General features: G+C 41.9%; 1 protein-coding gene across 1 annotated transcript in view; it reads right to left on the bottom strand.

The window, feature by feature from the left end:
• LOC308287760 (arf-GAP with coiled-coil, ANK repeat and PH domain-containing protein 3-like) overlaps window positions 1–17,673 on the bottom strand; it is a gene marked incomplete at both ends in the record, with an annotated part of 110,166 nt that overhangs the window by 55,104 nt on the left and 37,389 nt on the right. The window contains one exon of the mRNA XM_080729013.1: window positions 4,359–4,416. Coding sequence (XP_080585139.1) covers window positions 4,359–4,416 — 58 coding nt within the window. The remainder of the gene's footprint in view (window positions 1–4,358; window positions 4,417–17,673) is intronic.

Raw genomic sequence — 17,673 nt, 5'->3', positions numbered from 1 at the left:
CAACATGTTGTGAGTTTGTAGATCTGCTATTTTTTGAAACAAATCTTGAAGAAAAAAAGTCAACAAACGTGTTTGATAACCTACAGCATACATGGGCAACTGGCGGCCCGGGGGCCACATGCAGCCCTCACCTTCACTTAATGCGGCCCGCAGGTTAATACCGGAATACTGATATATTATTGATTTCAGCTGTTACAATTACAAACATGACCTGCTTTAATTCCGTCAGTCTTTATTAGTAGCTTAATGACTAGTATAGTAGTATTAAAATGTATTTTTTTATGTCAAATGTATTTGTATTTAGGTTCACAAAGTTAACATGAGTATATAACTAAATGCGTTTGAAATTAAATCAAATGTTACATTTCAGGATTCCAATAAAAAAAAGAAAATCTGGATTCCAATTCAAAAGATGCAAAAATAGCTTATCTGCGATGCGTTTTGAGCTTGTAGATCTGCTATTTTTGCTTCTTTTGTATGAGATACTAGAATGACAAAGTAGGACGTAGCAATATGCAATGTGGCCCTCTGGAGTGAAGGTAGAAATATAGTGGCCCTCGCCATCACCAAAGCTGCCCACCCCTGACCTACAGGATATATGTCGGCTATTTGAAAATAGACGGTCTAACAAGCCGACCCAAACCCGGCTGTCATGAACCGTGTCATAAAACCGTTTTTACCACTTCATCTGCTCACACACAGCACCTTCTACAACAGCCAGATCCCCAGACACAGACCATGCAGGGCCTCCTGTGAAAAAAGAACCCTCAACCAATCACACTAATGGAGAGACCCTTCCTCTCACACCGAGTGACCCCTCATAGGGTCAAGCTTTCAAGGCCAGAGGCATCAGAGTTCAAAGGAGGGAGGAGTGACCCCTCTGGAGCAACGATAGCCTATAGCGCCGTTCACAACCTGGGTGGGTGGATCGGGACCCCCCTCCCCCCCTACCCCCTCCCCACCACAGGATTTTTAGGGCCGGGGTCACCAGATGACAGTGAAGTGAAAATTTAAAGACTTTCTTCAATTTCTGATATACCAAAAAAAAAAGGATCAAAAGTAATCAACAAACTGTAATATAAAAACTGTTCAAACATTGACCAAATTGTAAAATAATAAGAGAGACAAAAAACTAAGAAAAAGCTCATAATGTGTGAACTTTTAGATCTGCTATTTTCATAATATTTATCAGTAAATGTAATGCCTCAACTTCTACAATTCCAAGTGTTTGTCAAGGTGGGGGGTCTCCAGTTCAAATATGATTATTTTGGGGGGTCCCCACCCAGTTCAAATAATGATTATTCTGAGGGGGCACGAACTGAAAAGGTTGAGAACCACTAGCTCATGGACTGGTTGGAGTTGGGGGAGGTGGGCAATGGGAGGGTGGGCATGGGTCGTGTGGAGGGGGGGAGGCATGGGGTCAGATGGGGGCAAGGGCATATGGCCGGTATGTCACGGTGTCATCTGCTGAACTGCAGCAGCACTAGCGGGGGGCCGTAATACACTACGTGACCCCCATTGCTAACCCTCCGAGATTAATTACTGCATGAAACAAAATGTCACGTTCATCTAAAGTGGATTGTTTATCACAGACGATTATGTGTAAAGGGCGCCATAGCATTATAGTTTTCTGAAGGCTTGTGTTGTGTGTGAGAGAATGTGAAACTGGCAGTGACCTCCAATTGTCTGTGACGGAGGAGGAGGGTGAGTTCTGGTTTATGTTATTAGCATCAGCAGCATGCATGCAGGGCAGGCACCGTATCATTATTATTCCCCCACGGGACGCGAGACGAGACGTATAGCTCCCAAAGCGCTTGAGGAGACGAGAGTAATGTAATAGAAGGGACATCAGAGGGAAAGGAAAAACAGACAATAGGCAATTCTTTAGCAAATAAAAAAAGGAAGAGTGTCGGAGGCAGGCAGCACAAAACCAAAATGAGGAAGGTGATTTATGTGCCTGCCGGCCTGCCGCCGTAGTCGCTAGTGCAGTGGCGTCAGTTCAGCAAAAGCTAAGGTATGGAAACATGATTGGTGTCTTGCACGCACACCAGTCATGTTGCCATACCTTAGCAACAGGCATGATGAATTTATTTTAAGAAGTACATTTTCCCCCCTGTAAGGTATGGCAGCTGCCATACCTTGCCATACCAAATTGACGCCTCTGCGCTAGTGATGACATAAAAACGACCTCATCCTCTGGTAGAGGTTCCTCCCCTGCTGTACTCAAGTACTGTAGCCTACCTACAGTAAGTACAATTTTGTAGTATTTTAATTTTCTTCACGTTGTACTTTTACTCCACTACAATTATATGAAAACTTTAGTTGCTAGTTACTTTGTAGAATTTGATTTATTATTACAAAACACACAAACCACTTCAGCCCTACAGTATATATTTCGTCCGTTTGAAAATAGCAGATCCACTTTTGGTACTTTAAGCATTTTGATGCCGCTATTCTTCTACTTATACTCAAGTACTTTTTGAATACACAACTTCTACTTGTAACAGACCGTATCTACATTGCAGTATTGATACTTTTACTTAAGTAAAACATGTGAGCACTTCTTCCATCACCGCTATAGCCTGTCTTATTAGTTTATCTCCAGAAGGCATCGTCTAGCCGGTGCACTTCAGACGCTCCCTGGATCACGTTAGACACAGCCAGCCAACCACACTTTGCTCAGAACCTGCTATAGCAGCAATTAGAAGTGGCGGTGGGGTATGGCAACGCGGCCGGCCAACGTATTAGCATCATGTCCTGCTGACTGACGTTACCTCACTTGACTTATTCCACTGATAATGATTAGATTAACAGAGGCCTTTATCTGTTGATCTCTGAGTCACTGAATGAAGCAACAGGACCCTGGAATCTATTCAAATTTAGCACTGAATGGGTGGACGCTCCCAGCTACGATGATTAGCCCAACTGGTTCTCAAACTTTTGTTTTTGGGCTTTTATGCCTTTATTGATAGGATAGTAGACTGAACGGAAATGGGGGGAGAGTTGGGGAGTGACACGCGGCAAAGGTCGTCCAGATCTGGAATCGAACCGGCGACACCGCCTGGCATCCATGCCTATGTTGCAATGCCTAAGAGGTATGCGCCTGGACCAGTAGGCCAGCGGGCGCCCCGGTTCTCAAACCTTTTCATGTCAAGGACCAGCAAATTTGGCCGCGGACCCCAATCTGAAAAGGTTTTGTGCCAGTGACCAGCAGAAAAGAAGAATTATGAAATAGATATATAAATGGATAACATGGATGAAATGATTGTGATGCCATATTAATTACTTTTGCCCCAAAGACGCTGTTTAATAATGATTTATTGTTTTCCTTGGGATTTAGCACGTTGTACTAGCCTGGCTCTAGCCTTGCATTCAGGAATAACGGAGTGAAACTAAATGAAAATTCAGGCTGAGTATCAGGCTAGCGTGCTAGGGCTTTGAGAACAGAGTACATTCACCAGGAAAACACAGGCCTGCTAGTGCTATAGGGATGCTCTACCGCAGTATCTCAGGAATAGATCGCTTGCCTTTTGTCAGAGAGATCATGTAAATGTGTGTCTGCATAAAGTGCTCGCTATTATTCAGCAGGATGAATCTCCAGTCACTGTGTGTTGTTTGTATGTGTTGAATACGTGACAACATTATACACCTTCAGGCTATCATACTGTATGCTAGCGTCCTCCCCCAGCGGCAGCAGCAGCTTTAAATCACCCCGGGGAAGCTTTGACCTTTGGGTGATATGAGAGAGGGAGAGAGAGGGTTGAGACCAAAAGAGAGAGACAGTAGAGAGAGGGCTCTCTTTTAATCTGATCTAATCTTTGCCGTTACACTCTCCAGAGAAAGTGGAACATGATGTGCCTGTTTTATTCAAGAGTGCGTTTATGCCGGAGGCAGTCTGTGGAACCCAACATAACATGGTTTTTGGTGGGGAGAGCTTTTATCCAAAGTGCTTTACAGAAGCATGACGGCGTACACACAGTACATATTTGATAAGAGCGACCCCGGCAGTAATCAGATTCCTAGCCTAAATACAATTATTCTTTTGTTAAATTCATGAAAACAGAGCTCCCTAACAGAGACAGGAAACATGAAGATGATCACTGATTGAGGTTAAAAAATAAAATAAAAACTCTGCGTTTAAAAGGAATCAGAAATCTGTTCATGAACTCCCACGCAAATCTCACATTTATAATCCAATCCTAATTGATAGGGAATTGATGGGGGTGTGAAGTATCCCTTTGATTGAAGGTCAATTAACGGTAGTGACACACACACACACACACACACACACACACACACACACACACACACACACACACACACACATGCACGCACCCACCCACGCACGCACACTGTACCTTATCAAGCTTTGCTTCAATCTCCACCACATCCGTCTCCACTTCATCAATGCCAGCCCTGAAGATGGAAGACAAAAAGACATAGGCCTAGTGTTTAGTTATGACAATATATATGATACAAGTCTTTCATAGCAGTTAGACTCATCTAATCACTTTAGCAATGTTAATCCTGCACAGTATGTGTGCTGTATCTTACTGATGATTCCCAAACCCCCCAAAATAATCATATTTGAACCTGTTGGTTTGTTTACTGTCTGGGGGGGTCTACAAGCTCACAATGCGCGAGCTGGTAGATGGTAATCTTTCCGCCGAATGTCCGCTCCCAGAACAGGGTTGCTATGGGTTCACGAGGCTATAAGACAGCTAGAGGGGAGACATTTTGGAATAAAGCACGGAGCCACACAAAATGTGCTCCAGGGAGAACAATGTTACGGCCATATTCAGGAACAAGGCTCAAACTCATAGTTTTTAGACTACTTGGATTAGCGGCGAGCCACAACGTCACGGAGAATAACAACAAGCATTTCAAGAATCACATAATTCTGGATCACTTCAACTGACTGAGAGTTTGTGCTCTCGGGACAAACAGAAAAAGAAGGGAGAAAGGAGATGCTGTATATATATTATTATTATTATTACTATTATATATAAGGGGAAGAAACAATGCTGTAAGAAAACTAAATGTGAAGAAGACAATGAAAAGAGGGAGGGGAAAGGAAAAGTAGATAGATTAACGCAACATCGAGATAATTAATTCAAACCTAAGCAATACAAATACTGTATCTGCTTAAATCCGACAACCAGATCACCACCTCGCATACGCGATCAGGCTCTATATCCAGCACCTCGTACAGATGGTCATTAAAGTGGATGACCACATCGACATAAGCATAAATCCAGAAGATTAGTAGCTGTGACCTGGGTTGTAAAAATCAATGGACGAGGCCATGCAGACACACAGGTCTTCACTTAAGACTATTCATGAGATCAGAAGCAGCCATGGCCATGAGTGTGACCCAGAGAGATTCTACCTGAGGTCTCCCAATGGTCTCCCTATTCTTACACTGAGAAATGTAGACCCAGGGGCGCCCGCTGGCCTACTGGTCCAGGCGCATAACACATAGGCATTGATGCCTGACGGCGTCGCCGGTTCGATTCCTGACCCGGACGACCTTTACAGCATGTCACTCCCCATCTCTCCCCATAGACCTTATTCACACCGCGGCCATCTTTGATCACATGACCTCGTCGGGTAGCAAGCAGCCAATCAGAAGCTCAAAACAGCATTTTGGGTAAGACAAGACCCACGGAAGCTTCTGATTGGCTGCTTGCCACCCGACATGGTCATGTGATCAAAGATGGCCGTGGTGTGAATAAGGTCTATTTCCTGTCAGTAGGAAACCTACCTTTGACCAGCATGACCACTACACAATGCTTAAAATAAAGAAAAACTGATAATCTAAGTACAAGCTCTCAATGCTGGTAGATTTCGCTACGCGGCTTTTATGGACTCGAAATGACTGAAATCAGTCATGACTCGTGGCGACTGAGAACTTGAATCCATGCGTTTCGTCTTCTCTGAGTCTGAACCTTACGCTTCTTTTGATTTAATAAATCATGCTCTCTCACTGGCTGTCTGCATACTGACTGCGAACTTAAAGTGCTTTGCAACAATAAAGTTAATCAAAGCCAGTATCAGAAAGGGAAGCGGACCGGGTCCACAGTACTGGAGGAGACATTTCACAACTCTGCTGTGGTGTAAAGTAACTAAGTACATGTACTTAAGTACTGTACTTACGATAAGTACAACTTTGAGGTATTTGTACTTTACTTGAGTATTTCCAGTTTTCAGTACTTTTACTTCTACTCCACTACATCTCAGAGACAAATATTGTACTTTTACTCCAATACAATATTAGACAACTTTAGTTACTAGTTGGGCCGACTTTGTAGATTTAGAATAATTTTATAAAACATACATTAATCTCTTCAGCCCTATATATTTTGTCCATTTTGTCCAATAGCCGATCTACAAGCTCACAATGCGTAGCGATATGCGACGCATTGTGAGCTTGTAGATCGGCTATTTTCAAATGATTTCTATACATTTAAAAACTTGAAATGGCACATACTGCCTAATGAGTACTTTTACTTTTGGTTTTTTAAGTACATTTTGGTGCCAATACGTTTGTGCTTTTACTCAAGTACATTTTGAATTCCGGACTTCTACTTGTAAGGGTGCCCTCACACCAAAATACCTAGAGTGGAATCCGCCAATGCATTTCAATGAGAATGGAGCGTTTTTTGCCAGTAGAGGATTTCTGCAAAAAACGCTCCATTCTCATTGAAATGCATTGGCGGATTCCACTCTAGGTATTTTGGTGTGAGGGCAACCTAACAGAGTATTTCTGCATTGTGTTATTGATACTTTACTTAAGTAAAACATTTTAGTACTTTTTCCACCACTGCAACTCTGACACAGAATACCTCTGCAAACAAAAAACACATTTTGTCAGCAGCGCTCCCCCTCCCTCCCTCTCTCCTCCTCAGTATCAGCTGAAAGCTCCGACGTCACGCCCTGCGTGTGCTGGAACACATGTCAGCTGGAGCCAGATTCTGACAGAGAAATTAAGCAACAAGGTCCATGAAAACAAGTCCAAAAGAAGGGACTAGGCCAGTGGTTCTCAAACCTTTTTTTGGCTCAGGGGCACCCCTGTAAATAACCTTTTCATCCACAGCACCGCTGGCTGAATTATAGTACCTACCTTACATTTACGTATGTCATTTTACTGTACATAAATATGTTAAACTTTCCCCTTAAGATACAATATGTAAGGAGGAAAACTCAGTTTCCATAATAGGGCAGAATGAAAATAACTTTATACTTAAAGTAACCAAGCATCCCTGTTCTGGGGGGAACGTTCACCAAAAACAACAGATCTGCAAGCTCACAACGCGTCACAGTATATGATAAGATAAGAATTATGATACATAATTCTATGTTTGTGTATGAAGCTCATATGACCATATAAGGTTATATATCATGAACTGAACTTACAGCATGGGACCACATTTTGGTCGCATGCTGTGGGTTCAGGCAAACTGATTGCAGGTCATAGTAACTTTGGTTGCCCTGGCTACGAAATCATGATATACTGTATGTGGAAAATTACCAACACTACGTCTTCCTTGTTATGATCTGGGAACAAATCAATGAGTCCCACGACTTCTACTGTTATAATGTCACTGTCTTCCTTGTTATGATCTGGGAACCAATCAATAAGTCCCACGATCTTATACTGTCATAACTGTACTCTTTATATACATGTTAAACTTCCATTTTGGGAGAGAGAGATTTAGAAAGCTACCGCTATGGTATGCTCACTGTTTGTCTCCTCTGTCTGACTCCTCTAAAATACAGCAATCTAAGATATACGTCCTTTGGTCTCTTTGTCTTATTTTAATTATGGATTTATAGATCCATACTGTTTAACATTAATATTAATTTACATTTCAGTATATCTAGACCAGGCTACGCCTATTTGAAAATAGCCAATCTACAAGCTCATAAACACGTTGTGGGCAGATCTTTTACATTTTAAAACTAATCTGGTACAGGGGTCCCAAAATACTTTTAGTTGGGCAGTCCGTGGACAAATACATATTCATTTGGGGGTCCTTGACATGAAAATGTTTGAGAACCCCTGGTTTAATCAACATTAGGAAGCAAGCCCAAATAATAAGCAACAAACACTTTAGAAACAAGCCTAAAATAAAAGCATCCTACAACTTCCAATAGCCTATTTAAAATTAACTTTAAAGAAAAACAATTACAAAGTCGCTTATAATAAGCAGACATGGCAACGCTGCCTGCGCGCACTGGAAGTTCTGGAACACATATCAGCTGTAAGTATACAGCCCTGGGAGATGATGATGATGTCATCATTGTGCTGCCAAATCATTCCAGGCGAAACCTTACAACAGATCCCCCGCCCCCCTTTTTACCTCGCAAAACAAAATAACCTCACATATAAACGATGGAGAGATTGCGGCGACGTCAACCTTGACAAGCTAGCTTCCTTAAGGTCATGACCAACTCTCTGTTTATACCCGAGGGCATAAACAGAGACAGTTGCACTGGGCAGATATCAATCAACTACAATAACACCTGCTCCAAGAGAACCGCATTCCCAGAATTCCTTGCTTTGTTGCTACTGACTGAACTTTGCTTTGTTTTCTCTTGCACCACCATGCACCAAATTGTTTACACAGACTGCAACACAAAACCAACACATGTCACACACTCACTCACACAGCAAGCGTGTGTGTGGTCTGCAAAGCACTAGACCAGGGGTCTTCAACGTGTTCAGGCCAAAGACCCCTTAGTCAAGAGAGAGAGATGAAGCAGGGACCCCCACAACCCATAGATACCATATAGTTTAATCGTTTGACGACACAATTATCAGTCTATATTGGATTCATGTCAATTTGTGTTTTCAGATATTTAACCACTTGAACTGTCAATACTTAATAAAGTTGACCTTTCACTATGCACTTAGTCTGCTCTTTTTCCCCCTCTACACCAAACCTCTTTGCCAAAAATATCCGATCTACTATTTTTGGCTAAAGTTCTCAGAATAAGGACACTAGGGTTCAAGTGGTTAATCTAAAAAAAGGAGAAAAAAGTTTCTATCACACAAAGATTTGGAGGACCCCCTGTAGTAACTCCGAGGACTAGGGGTCCCGGACCCCCTGTTGATGTAGGCCTACAGATTATAGATTTTTTGGTTATTCTACTATTTTCTTGGTTTACCTATGATCCTAAATTACTATTTCTGTGCATTTGATGTATTACCTTGTGCTATCCTTGCTTGTTGTAAATCGCTCAATTTGTTCTAACAATGGTAGACTGTAAAATCCTGGGTGTTCCTTTAACAGTGTAGTGTAGTGTGACAAATGTACGGGTCCATTTGCTTAATGCTTACGGTACATTTGTACAATCTCTGAGTTACAAATGCATAAATTAACGGTGAGGGTTTCACTGTGTGTACTGTATTACAGTATTAAGTTAATGAGAATTGCTGGCCAGGTTTTTGGCAAGTGACACATTCTGTAGCTGGGGAAATTGGCACATAATTTATTTTCTTTCGAGGTCAATTTAATTCCCCACACACCTAACTGTATAGTAAAACCCACCACACCCTATAAGCACTGAGTCAAATCCAATAGCCTCATGCTCTCCATGAAGTCATTTTGAGCAGGGTTGCCATGTCCGCTTATTATAAGCGACTTTGGCTTGTTCTTCTGTAAAATTGCTTAAATATGGTTAGTTGTGGGGCTGCGCTTTTTTTTTTTTTGTGGTCCTGTATTGTAGCTCTACTTATTTGGGCTTCTTTCCTAAATGTTGTTTAAACCAGTGGTCGTCAAACATTCACATGTCAAGGACCCCCCAAATAATTATGGATTTGTCCATCGACCCCTAGTCTTGCGTGGCCAGACTGTTGCCTCCCACAATTTTCAAAGTCATACAGTCTGGAGGTACAGATCATGAGCAAGCGATAAAGCGGATGTGAAGCCTCTTCCCCACTTCTGTTTTGTCTTTACAGTCGCACACATTCATCCTAATATAAATATAAATCATCTAAGCATATATAGCTTGCTGCTTAGCAGAACATTTTAAAGATATTTTAAAATATATCTTTGTGAACGGAAATGCCAGCTTCCTATCTCGGATTTTGGGAGGTGTAGTTCCAGACTCTACTGTATATAGCATTCAGAGATTGTGGAATAGCTGTCTGGCTACTCAAGACTAATCGACCCCCATCTGCAAATATTTTGTGCCAGGGACCCTTGTACCAGATTTGTGTTATCAAAAATATTCCACAATCTTTTGGGGAAAATAGCAGATCTATACGAGCTCACAACATGTCGCATCATGAAGCATTGTGAGCTCGTGGATCTGCTATTTTCAAATAGCCTATATGTACAGTACAGGTGTAAAGTGCTCATGTGGCCTAATAGTCGCTTCTTTTTGGGCTTGTTTTCATAGACCTGGTTGCTTGTTTCTCTCGCAGAATCTGGCAACATTGATTCTGGAGCCATACAGCTGTTGGATGCCAGCGAGGGTTAAGTTCATTATAATCATTTATAGCCTAATCATGTTTCTGGTTAAAATAACACAACACAACACGCATTACACAATGCCAAAGAATACTAAATTACATTTAACGACATAGATCTTTGAGCGGCATTATGTGTTGGTGTCAATATCACTTTGATGAACGTGTAATAAATACGGTAATAAAAACTCCTCAAAAGGACTTCAGATCAGTTTTCAACTCGTAGACATCGAGGGATGACAGTGAGGCAGCAATCTGGAACTTATTTATTGCGACCGAAGGTCACAGTATACCATGAGAAATGTCGCAGCTTGGTCCCTCCCTGCTGCATCTCTCTCTCCACTAAGGGGTCCTTGGCCTGAAAACGTTGAAGACCCCTGATTCTTTAATTTACAAAATAAAACACAAAATATGGAGATAGGAGGTTTGTTGCTCTTGTGCTGAGTGGTTGGGACAAAGCGAGACATATAGCATATATCAAAAAAATAAATGTAGCTTAAAGCTGCAGCACACTAACAGTGTGTGTGTGTGTGTGTGTGTGTGTGTGTGTGTGTGTGTGTGTGTGTGTGTGTGTGTGTGTGTGTGTGTGTGCGTGCGTGCGTGCGTGCGTGCGTGCGTGCGTGCGTGCGTGCATGCGTGTGTACGCGTGCATACAGTATGTTCGTGTACATTTACAAGGTGTTCTAGTGGAAATAGACACGTTAAAGGGCTCTGGAAATCAATAATCTAACAGAAAGCTGCCGTCTGTCACAGCTAAGTGCTAGAAACTAGGAATTGGAAAGTGTGTGAGTGCGGGTGCTGCAGAGAGATATGGGATTAGAGTGACATAGGTAAAGATCTACTCCCAAGGAGGACTATGGGTAATAATGCTGCAAGCTTGTACATTTTTCTAAACACGAATCTCCCCTTCTGGGAGACCCGTTTGGCACAAAACATTTTCAAATGGAGGGTGAGCGGACAAATGTATATCAATGTTGGGGGTCCTTGACACAAAAAAAAAAAAAAAAAAAAAAATGTTTGAGAACTACAGTATTGCATTGATTCATCAAGTAATCGATTGAATAATCTATAATCACTAGATAGATATGTGCACTGAAACATGCATGTGCGTGCGTGTGTGCATGTATGTGTGTGTGTGCGTGCGTGCGTGCGTGCGTGCGTGCGTGCGTGCGTGCGTGCGTGCGCGTAGAGTTGAGCATCCTACAGCTGTTCCTCTGGTGATGATGCAACCCGCTGGCCCAGTGAAGAAGGGGGGGAGGGGTTACTGTAACTGGGATGACATCATTACCAGTATGTGTGGTTGGGGGAGGGTATCCTCCGCACGTGCACTAAGCTCCATGTGCTCTCCCTGCCCGCAGTGCCAACACACACACACACACACACACACACACACACACACACACACACACACACACACACACACACAGCCAGAGTCACTCTCAATCTATTCTTAGCTGCCCGTTCTTCGTTCATTTGTGTACTCTAGCGTGAAGCTCGCGTGGCTATCGTCGCCTCCCATCTCTGCACATCTATGCGCACGCACACACACGCACGCGCACACACACACACACACACACACACACACACACACACACACACACACACACACACACACACACACACACACACACACACACACACACACACACACACTGTCACGTAGCGTAGCATCACATTCATATAAAAACGTCACATCACATGAACGGCCTGCAGGATGCAACAGGGACGTGCAGAGAATGTTAGAGAGGCAGGGGCTGAAATTCCTAAAAGGGCCTTTTGGTGAAAATATCGAAAATAGCAGACCTCGAATCTACTGCGACGCGTTGTGAGCTTGGAGATTCGGTTATTTAGACCACCTAAAATGATTGGTGAAGACATACAAGTCAAATTAATGCAGGGACATAAGTGTATAAGATGAAAAATGTACTATACAATGTATGGCAGTTTTGTTTTGGTTTTTTTTTGGATAAAAAGTGAGAAAAAATAAGTTTATGCGCGGGAATGTTTGGCTTTAGAGAGAGTCTCCTTTAGCCAACAGAAGAAAAAAACTACAGGACCTTATCAACTTTAATGGGTCATTAATGCTCTGTGTAAGTGTGTTTTTATGGGTCTTATGGGAACACTTAATTAAAATGTAACAAGAGCTACCAGATCATTCTGAAGTTAAGATCAGGGTCTGCTACTCAACGTGTTTAATCCTTTATTATGCCACTAACCTAATGTGTGTGTGTGTGTGTGTTTGTGTGTGTGTGCAACTTTTGTGTGACACTATATTGTATTATTTATTTATTTTTTTCGCTTTTTCTCCCCATTTTTAGTTCACACACATCTCTGACTCTGTGTTGTTGAATCCTACTCACTCACCTACCAGTGAGGAGCCCCCGCCGGTTGGACGTGTCTGGGCTATTTTGAGACACCTTGTTTGTTTACCTCATTCCATGCCAATGATGCCAGTATGTGTGTAAAATCCAAAATATCAATACATAGACCATTTTATAATGACAAATAGGGATGGGACGATATGAAAATGTCATATCACGATTATCGTGACAAAAGAAATCGCGATTTACAATATTATCACGATAATCAAAATCCATTATCCTGGGGCAGAACATTTGCCAAAAAATAGCAGATCTACAAGCTCACAACGCGTCGCAACTTGTAGATCCAAAATATCAATAAATAGAGCATTTTATAATGACAAAGCAGACTTATTGTTTGTTTTTGTTGCTGTGATGTATCACGTTGCGATGAGGTGAGTGACCGATACCATAAATGCTATCTATTTGTTTCTATAAGGCAGGTTCAAGTCAATGCCAGCGGGCTGCGTCAGTAAGATGGACTGCAAAGGACAATGACCTTGTCTACTATTGACATCAGGTAGGCCTAGATTGAGAACAAAAGGACTTGCTCCTGTCGAGAGTTGAATACTAAGCAACCAACAAACAAACAGACAGACAGACACACATGGGTAGGCATTCAGTATACACACGCACACACACATACGTGTGTGAAACGTGAATGTTTAACTGAGTCAGACACATACATGACACACACAGTAAGTAATCCAGACACACACATTGACCCAGAAACCTACTGAATAGATTGTTCATCATGAGATACGTCTGCCCTACTGTAGGTCAGAGAGCACTCTAACACATTTAGAACGGGTACACATTTTGTGTATCATTATTTTATGATTTAACTTTCGAAAAATAGCAGATATACAAGCTCACAGCGCGGCACCGAGTGCCGCGCTGCGAGCTTGTAGATCTGCTATTTTTGAAAAATCGTCTTTTTAATCCTTATAAGGTTTTTTGAAAAACCTATGTTTCTATGTCAGCAATCTGGCTAAACGTCGTCAAAGAAAAGGTCCTTTTCACTTAAATGGAGCTCAGTTAGTCTGTTCTTGAGAGACTACTAGTGTCAGTGGTTCTCAAACCTTTTCATGTGAAGGACCCCCAAACTGATATTTATTTGGCCACGGACCCCTATCTCAAAATATTTAGTTCCAGGGACCACCCAGAAGCAAAATTTGAGTTACAAACGGCACTCGGTGCCGCGCTGCGAGCTTGTATATCTGCTATTTTTCGAAAGTTAAATCATTCAATAATTCTAACCCTAAATGGGTTAACACCGGTGTGGGGAGGAGACACACTGCACGTTGTTAGATTAGAGGCCACATGGAAATCAGGCTGGCGGTGACAAATACGGATATCCCTTTTGAGAGGTTGTGGTCTGAGGTTAAAGATGCTATTATTTATGTATGCTGCCATGAAGCTATATGAACACTATATTTAGGTCAGCGATTCTGACCCTGTTGGCGGTATCAGTTGATGTCAGAATTGGAAATTAAAGAGGTAGACAATATTGGATAAATCGGATATAGTAAAAAAGGAAAAGCCTGCAGAGTAGACCCCCAGAAACAGATACAATTGTACATTTCTGATGAATGAATCTTTTATCATCATCAATCATCCCCCACCTCACAAATGTGTGCAGCTACAGTATAGCTCACACACACACACACACACAATAATGCCAGAATTCCAGGTAGCCAGCACCATGGCAACAACAATTCAATGACCCCGCCCCCCCCCCCCCCCCCCCCCCAATTACCATGGCAACAGGCATCACATTCACTTCACTTTCATGTGGCCGGCAGCAGCTTCCTCTTTGTGTTGAAATCCTGGAGCAATCAGTGCTCTGTCTGCCTCAATATGTGACTATGTTCATCTCTCTCTCTCTCTCTCTCTGCCTCTCTCTCTCTCTCTCTCTCTCCCCTCTCTCTCTCTCTCTCTCTTTCACTCCCTCAATTCAATTCAATTCAATTCAATTCAATTCAATTCAATTCAATTCAATTCAAAAGGGTTTTATCGGCATGAGAAAACATGGCCTCTGTCGAGTGGAACCTCATTATGTCCAAAAATGTTAACTGTTAGCAAAACATAGCAAGAGTAGCGAGTAGTAAACGTGTCGTTTCGATCTTGTGGATCTGCTACTTTTTTAAAGACTTGTTTTTGGCTTTTCTGCCTTTTTAATGATAGTTTTAAGTGAAGATGGATAGGAAAGAGGGAGAGAGAGAGACGGGGAGAGATGCACAGCAAAGGTCCTCGGGAAAAGGGACTTATTAATTTAAGATAAGTTTGAGCTGTGTTACATTGCAACTTACAAAACCATACGAATTGTGCCATGGCTTGTTTTTGAAAGAAAATAAATGGCAGCAATAATTCAATGTTTCACATTAAAGCATAAACCTTGCACTGTATTTAAAATTGAGCACAAATAGCAAAGTAGTTATTCTGTTTGTATGTAAGTTCTATGTACTAGTATAGTAGTATTAGTCTAATACTACTATACTCGGTATAGAGTGTGCATAGCCTACCTACAAATACACATAGCCTACCTACAAAGATTCTCAAAACTATTAATATTATTATGAATAATTAAAAATATGACTGCATTTTTATTCGTTCAAAATATCTTATATTTGTAAAATATAAATATTTGTAAAAAAAAAAAGATATATGGTTTAAGGTACAGAACCTATTCCTCGGAGGTGCAGGATTCTCTACTCTCTCTCTCCCCCATCTGAATAAACACAGTAATGTGTGTAATGGAATATGTGTGTCATAAGACTGGCCTTGAGTTAATTTGCCCATTTATTGTAACTCTGGCAGTCAGTCAGTAGACTCAGATGATGTCGGGGTGGGGTGGGTGGGGAGGGATTCTTCCCAGAAGAACCATAATTCACTTAAACCAAACTCACAAATAAACCCAAATGTTCACAATCCACACCTCCTGCATCATCATCGGGTGGCGCGCTTAATGTCTTAATGCGTTGCTCTAATTTGTCATCCTTTTTGCATCACACTCCCTTCTCCCTTCTCCATAAATCAGTTAGGGTTAAATCAGCCTGTCTGTCTGTCTGTCTGTCTGTCTGTCTGTCTGTCTGTCTGTCTGTCTGTCTGTCTGTCTGCCTGTGCCACTCACCGTTGGGAGCTGTGTGTGCAGTGAGAGACCGAGCAATAGGAAGAGAGACAAAAATACAAATTAAATCAATATATAAACAAAAGATGTGTGTGTGTGTGTGTGTGTGTGTGTGTGTGTGTGTGTGTGTGTGTGTGTGTGTGTGTGTGTGTGTGTGTGTGTGTGTGTGTGTGTGTGTGTGTGTTGCTGATGAATAGATAGATACATTTCACACTCATTAACAAAGGCACAACAACCAAACAGGCCCAGATCTCATGGCAGAGAGAGAGAGAGTAGAAGTGCATGTGACTGTTGCTGCATGAATCCAAGTGTCTGTCCTCTCCTCTCTTCTCCACCCCGCCCCGCCCAACCCCTCAAATGCACGCACATGTGCACAGGCTCCATTAAATGAACCTCCTCACACACACACACTCGCGAGCATGCACACACACGCACACACGGTTGGACAAACTGCCTTTTCAACAGCAAAAAACAATCAGAGCCTAACACTGGCATCTTCAGTGAGGTCCTTTCACCGTGGCTACAAAGATGCTTTCACTGCTGTCGCTCATCAAGCCAAAAGCCAACAGACATCACTCTCATCCCCAAAAGAGGACGATTGACTCTACTAATAGCACGATGACACAAAGAAACTAAAGATGAGGAAGGAAAAGAACAAGCCTGTATCTGTATCTGATATCGTTGCTGTCTTGACTTGAAACACTGCATTTATGGAGACATTAGATATGGAGTCATTACATTGTAACTTTAGAAATGTTCGATACCCTGTATACACTTATACTGTATGATGGCTTGTTTACTGTTGAGTGAGAAAACAATGTTGCATGTTAAGCTACCGGTAATCATCTGGGGGGACCCCCCAAAATAATTTGGGGACCCCTCCTGGGGGTCCTGACCCCCGGTTTGGGAACCACTACTCTAGCACTCTCCAAAACCCGGGATCGGCATCGGAGCCAAAAATATGGTTTAGGCAGGAACACGTCAAAGTAGATTTAACCATTCAATAGGGCTGTCACGATATGACATTTTACAAGACACTTTAATTGTCACTCAAATAATTGCGATTAACGATTTAATTGTGTTTTTGTCGTTGATAATTACATTTCTGTTTGGCTTTTAGGCTTTGAAGTTGCACATGGTAGATGTGACACATAACCTAAATGTACAGAGAGAAATTACTGACATATTTGACAACTTTTTACTTAAAAATTGATAGTGGAAACAGCTGATCTACAAGCTCACAACGCGTCGCGATGTGACGCGTTGTGAGCTTGTAGATCTGCTATTTCCACTATTTCTGTAAATGTATGTAAATGTATGAACATTTTTCAACATTCACGATTATGACGATTATGACAAAATATTTGCGATTATGTCAAATATTTGCGATTAGACGATTATGTAATAATTGTGACAGCCCTACCATTCAACAAATGGAATACAGTTAAACTTTAACGTTAAAGGGCTCCACGTTCTGAGATGTTCCCTGAATTTTGTTCAAGCAGCTGCTATGCAAAATCAGGGAACGCTAAGCAAAACCCCCCATAGGGATGCAATAGTAGTACAATAGCAATACATTGACATTAGCTTGAATCAGTAGACATAAAATCACAAGTATTTGAGCCTATGTCAGACTCTGATGAAACGTTGGAGGCTGGAGTGGAAGAGGCAGCTAAGCAGCAGCGGATCCGAAGCTTCGGATCCAA

Source organism: Nannobrachium achirus (genome assembly GCF_963921795.1).
Source record: "Nannobrachium achirus genome assembly, chromosome: 6".
NCBI lineage: Eukaryota > Metazoa > Chordata > Actinopteri > Myctophiformes > Myctophidae > Nannobrachium > Nannobrachium achirus.
The sequence above is the reverse complement of the archived record's forward strand: the minus strand, read 5'-3'. Positions and strand labels throughout refer to the sequence as shown.